General features: G+C 35.7%; 1 protein-coding gene across 1 annotated transcript; it reads left to right on the forward strand.

Moving 5' to 3' along the window:
• Window positions 1-237: 237 nt before the first annotated feature.
• LOC123893862 (DEAD-box ATP-dependent RNA helicase 47B) lies at window positions 238-3,837 on the forward strand. Its single transcript, XM_045943678.1, has 2 exons — window positions 238-2,345; window positions 2,980-3,837. The coding sequence occupies exon 1, from the start codon at window positions 668-670 to the stop codon at window positions 2,336-2,338; it is 1,671 nt and encodes a 556-aa protein (XP_045799634.1). The 5' UTR covers window positions 238-667; the 3' UTR covers window positions 2,339-2,345; window positions 2,980-3,837.
• The last annotated feature ends 2,163 nt before the right edge of the window (window positions 3,838-6,000 follow it).

The following is a 6,000-nucleotide window of genomic DNA, read 5'->3' on the forward strand; positions in this document are numbered from 1 at the left end:
ACACTCTTTGAACAATACACGTGTCAGTGTGTCGAAGTGCCACGTATCTGTCCACAAATGTAAATTGGCTGCCACATGTGACAAAATTGGTGGAAATACTAACTTGAAACGTAAAGTAAGGGACCAAATTGACACTTTTTAAAAGTAAGAGATCAAATTGATGCATAAAATAAACATATGAGACCAAATGCGTAGTTAATCCAAAAATAAAAATCCTCAAAACAAAAAAATTAAAACAGATAAACCCTCGTGTGGTTTTCTTCCAGAAGCTAGAATCTCTCTCACAGGCACACACGGACCAAAAAGAATCGCTCTCAAATTCGGATTATGCAACTCTCTCCTTCATTTCCTATCCTTAAAAGCCACAAAACATGACACCCAATTTCCCAAATTCAATTACTTTCCAGTTCATATCAGTTGGGTTCAGATTGTGTCGGTAGTTGCAACAAGTTTCTCACTTCTCTTCACACAGACAAAACTTAAAAAAAGGTTTCAAACTCTCTTCACAACCCTTAACTTGTTCTAAAGTTTCAATTTTTCATATGGGTTTTTCATGTTTTTATTGTTTGAAAACATTTTAGCAGCTATTAATATTATTGTCTTGTCCAATTTGGAGAAACAACATTGAATAAGGTTGTTGTTAGGGTTATTTTATTTTGAAACAAAGATGCAGTCTTTGGTTTCTGCAAAGTTTCTTTTGCTTGTTGGAGAATCATTCCCTATGAGAAGGGCTTTGTTGAATTCTAGGTTTGCTTGGTTTCATAGTAGTGTTCAATGTACGAGTCAGAATCATAGTGAATCTCTCACCCTTTCAAGCATTGGTATTAAAAGTGAAAAAATTGAAATTGAACCTAAGATTATAAGTGAATCAAAAAAAGTTAAGCCATTAGGTTTAACTTCTGAGGTTTTGAAGAGTAATAGAAAACCCTTTGGAATTGGTGACAAGAAAAGTGTCAGGGTTAAAGAGAAACAGAAAATAGATAATGCACCATTTGCTGCTAAGTCGTTTTCGGAACTTGGTATCCCAGATGTGTTGATTGAGAGGCTAGGAAAAGAGGGTTTCAATGTTCCGACTGATGTTCAGTCTGCTGCTGTTCCTACTATTTTGAAGAACCATGATGTTATAATTCAGTCGTATACGGGTTCGGGGAAAACATTGGCTTATCTCCTTCCTATATTGTCTGTTATTGGTCCGTTGAGAGGCGAAAATCGTGAAGGTGATGTTGATGGTGGTGAGGCTGGGAAGAAATCGGGAGTTGAAGCAGTGATTGTTGCTCCTTCTAGAGAGCTTGGAATGCAGATAGTGAGAGAGTTTGAGAAGATATTGGGAGTGGATAACAAGAAAGTGGTTCAGCAGCTTGTGGGAGGTGCGAACCGAACTAGGCAAGAAGAAGCTCTCAAGAAAAACAAACCTGCCATTGTTGTTGGTACACCTGGTAGGATAGCCGAGCTCAGTGCAAGTGGGAAGCTTCGCACTCACGGCTGTCAATATTTGGTATTAGATGAAGTTGATGAGCTCCTGTCATTCAATTTTCGTGAAGACATGCACAGGTTATTGGAGCATGTTGGGAGGAGATCGGGTGGAGACCTAAAATCAAATGCTAAAAAGGCCGAGCGTCAGCTAATTATGGTTTCTGCAACTGTGCCGTTTTCGGTTGTTAGGGCAGCTAAAAGTTGGGGTAGCGATCCGCTTCTTGTTCAAGCTAAGAAAATTGTACCACTTGAAACTTTGACTCCTGAGCCGGTCAATTTGTCACCGAACTCGAGTGCTAACTCCTCTAAGCCATCTAAGGCTGTGGTAGAGAGTCTACCTCCAGCGTTGAAACACTATTACTGTGTTGTGAGGTTGCAGCACAAAGTTGATACATTGAGAAAATGTATTCATGCATTGGATGCAAAATTTGTGATAGTTTTCATGAATCATACTAAGCAGCTAAAGGATGTTGTCTTCAAGCTCGAGGCCCGTGGCGTGAAAGCCGCAGAGTTACATGGTGATCTTGGGAAGCTTGGTAGGTCGACAACTCTGCAGAAGTTCAAGAACGGCGAGGTTAGAGTTCTTGTGACAAATGAATTATCAGCAAGAGGTTTAGATGTGGCAGAATGTGATCTTGTGGTTAATCTGGACTTACCGACAGATACAATTCACTATGCACACCGAGCTGGTCGAACTGGTCGGCTTGGTAGAAATGGCACAGTGCTAACCATATGTGAAGAGTCAGAGGTTTTTGTTGTGAGAAAATTGCAGAAGCAACTTGAAATACCGATAGAATGCTGTAATTTTGTCGAGGGAAATCTTGTTATCACCGAAGAAGAGACTACTCTAACCAGCGCTTCTTGAAGATGAGGTGTTATATTTTTGCAATTTATTTAGTTGACAATGCAGTTTCCATTTTGTGTTTCATTTTAGTTTACATTATATTCAATATAATTAGTATATACTGATAAAGGGAGCTGATATATGGTTCACAACAACTAATGCTTATTTAGTCAATTTGTTTCCACTCATTCACTATATTGAATTTTTGTCTACGAGATTGTTTTCTTTTCACTTTGTCTTATTCGTTTCTTAGTTTTTATCTATGAAGCCCAAATACTTCAAAAGTGGAAGAGTATTAGTGACATGTTTGATGCATATTTTATACTGATACTCGTCCGATACTTTTCAATATGTATCCAGATAGTAGCCAATAAATTTTTCATTCTTTTACAAACATTTTCCTAAATACTTCTTCTGTACGTTTTTGATATGTCTTGCCAACTTAAAACATGATGATAGTCGTTGGGATTTGAGATATGACAAGTCTGTTTCCATACATCATATCCCCCCTGAAACTTTCCATACATCATATCCCCCCTGAAGTATCCCCCCTGAAACATGATATGTCTTGCCAACTTAAAACATGATATGCACACAATTACAATCCCTTGCTGGTGATGAGGATCTATATAATGAGCTGACAATTTTTATTTTTTTTTCAGGGGGATATGATGTAAGGAATGTTACTACTCTTAAGCTATAAGCTATTTTTAGGCATTCTGTCTTTTCATACACCCCTGCTCACTCTCAACATTATTGGGCTTGAACATGGATAATTTGGTAGTTGATATGAACGATTAAACTTTGATATTATGATAAGTTTTTTAAATTGAAAATAACTCAAATCATTACAAAATCGTTTTGTAAAGTGAAAAGCTTCATTTTGAAACTAAAATATCAAAGCTTTTGTTTTGATAGGGAGTTCCTTCAAAGTGTATGCATTTGAAGCCTTGAAATAATTGTTAGTAGTTCAAAATGTAAGAATGTGTATTACAAATCCTCCAGTATATATGGGTAGAAAAGTGTTTGCAGGAGATGAAGTTATTACCCCTATATGAATAGGAAAAAAGACGTGGATTCTCGTGGTCGATGTCCCTGTGCAAAAGATATTGATAGGGCGGCCGTTAAGGTTCAAATGTTGGTTCAGCAATGCTATACACAACGAAGGAACCTTCCCAAAAATTTCATGATGCTGACATGTTGCTTTAGTAAATAGAGAGAATACTTTAAATTCGGATTTTACTGGAAAACATGGTTGGTCAATATATCGACTGCCAATTCGGGACACTTTTGCGAAGTAGTTTTTCGCTATATTTATCATTTTCCATGTTGGTTTGGTTCCCTCTAAATCCTCCGGTGCTGGTGTATTGAAGTCATTGACTTTGTTGTAGTTGCGATTAACTCTTACAATTTTCTTTAATATTTGGTAGGGAAATTATTTGTTACACCCCTAATTATCTGGTTTCTGTATAAGTCATCATCACTCCCATTTGAACCGGGATGGGCCTCTTCAAGAATCAGTGGACCTTGGGCTCTGATCTAGAACATGAACTCGTCGAAAAAATTTCCTCATACCCCTACAATTATCTCTCTACCCCAACAAACCATAGAAAATACTAATTTTGACCCTTTTGAAATTATACCCATTTACCTCCATGAGTTTTTCGGTGCCTTTAAAGATTTATCTGAAAAAGTATCACAACGGAAAGCTTGAGGAAAGTTTTCTGATTTTTTAACCACGGACGTTTTGCTATAGTTCGACTGTGGGTAAAACCTTTAGATCAAGTTTATGGCCAAATCTCAGAAAAATTCAAACTTATTGCTTTATAGTAGTAATGTTTTCTGTTTTATTTTATTTTTTTAGAGTAAGAAAATTGTTGATAAATCAAATTTTATGAAAAAAAATAGGTTTTAGATAATCGGGAGGTCTAGAGTTCAAGACTGTTAGTATTTTAAGAGGAAGTAAATGTAACAAGTGCACTTTGAAATGAATGTTATTTGGATTTTCAATATAGAATTAATTATTTTGCATCCTTTAATTAATTGAGATTATACTACTTCCAAAATATTACTCTTACATAATATACTCTCATCTCATATATATATATATATATATATATATATATATATATATATATATATATATATATATATATATATATATATATATATAGGGTGCTGCTAACTTAGACCCAGTTGGGTCTAAATTAGCAAAGTGCACCTTTTCAGTTGGACCAAAATACCCATTCTTTTTAATTAATTAACCAAATTACCATCAATGGACGCGGATCTAGTGTCGCGCGCGTACCGCAGGACCATGGTTACAGGCCGTTGATTTCCATCAGACAGCCAAGATCTGATCTCATCAAGACTGTCTGATCAATCAGACATTCCAGATCATCCGAATCCATCAGATTCCAGCGCGTGCACCACACTGGATTACACCCTGGAGAGAGAAGAATCTACTTTTTAAAAGCAGGACACGTGTCGCTGTCTGATTGGCTGGGCATGATTTTTTTCCATTTAATACTTTGAACTCAATTATTTCGTTGTAAATTAATTTTTTATTTTTTTTTATACCAAAATTCATAATTTTTTTTTCTCTACAAATAGAGACTTGGTTCGTTTGATTTGAACACAGAAAAAAAAACCCAATTTTTCACTACCTTAATCTCATTTTTCACTACCTTACATCAACTCACTGAAACCATTCTACCAGGAAAATGGTTTCAGATTACAACTCTCTGAAACCATTGTACCAGATAAATGGTTTCAGAAGCAAACACAATTAATAAATTACTCACTGAAACCATTCTACCAGTAAAATAGTTTCAGAGTACAACTATGTGCAACCATTCTACAAGCTAAATGGTTTCAGAAGCAAATAACTAATAATCAACTTACTGAAACCATTCTACCAGCAAAATGGTTTCAGATTACAACTCTCTGAAACCATTGTACCAGATAAATGGTTTCAGAAGCAAACACAATTAATAAATTACTCATTGAAATCATTCTACCAGTAAAATGGTTTCAGAATACAACTATGTGCAACCATTCTACCAGTAAAATGGTTTCAGAAGCAAACATTAGTTTTTAATTACCGTTTTATCTCATTTAATTAACTAAAAATAGTTTCAGGTCTCCAAAAATTTCATAAAATATACCAAAAGTTCCAGAATATTATCTACTATTTTCCTGGTATAATGGTTTCAGTGAGTTGGTTGAGTGGTGCGTGTTAAATTACAACACACAAGTAACGTATTTAGTAGACAAAAAATGAGATTAAGGTAGTGAAAAATTGCATTTTTTTTTCGGTGTCCAAATCAAACGAACCAAGTCTCTATTTGTAGAAAAAAAAAATTATGAATTTTGGTATAAAAATAAAAAAATAAAAAATTAATTTACAACGAAATAATTGAGTTCAAAGTATTAAATGAACAAAAATCACGTCCAGCCAACCATTGTGTGACACGTGTCCTACTTTTAAAAAGCAAATTTTTCTCTCTCCAGGGTGTAATCCAGTGTGGCGCACGTGCTGGAATCTGATGGATCAGGATGATCTGGGCTGTCTGATTGATCAGACAGTCTTGATGAGATCAGATCTTGGCTGTCTGATGGAAATCAACGGTCTGTAACCATGGTCCTTCGGTACGCGCGCGACACTGGATCCGCGTCTATTA

The sequence above is a fragment of the Trifolium pratense genome, linkage group LG7 (genome assembly GCF_020283565.1).
Source record: "Trifolium pratense cultivar HEN17-A07 linkage group LG7, ARS_RC_1.1, whole genome shotgun sequence".
NCBI lineage: Eukaryota > Viridiplantae > Streptophyta > Magnoliopsida > Fabales > Fabaceae > Trifolium > Trifolium pratense.

Excerpts from the sequence above, each read along its gene's own strand:
- LOC123893862 (XM_045943678.1), top strand. The coding sequence starts at position 668 with ATGCAGTCTTTGGTTTCTGCAAAGTTTCTTTTGCTTGTTGGAGAATCA.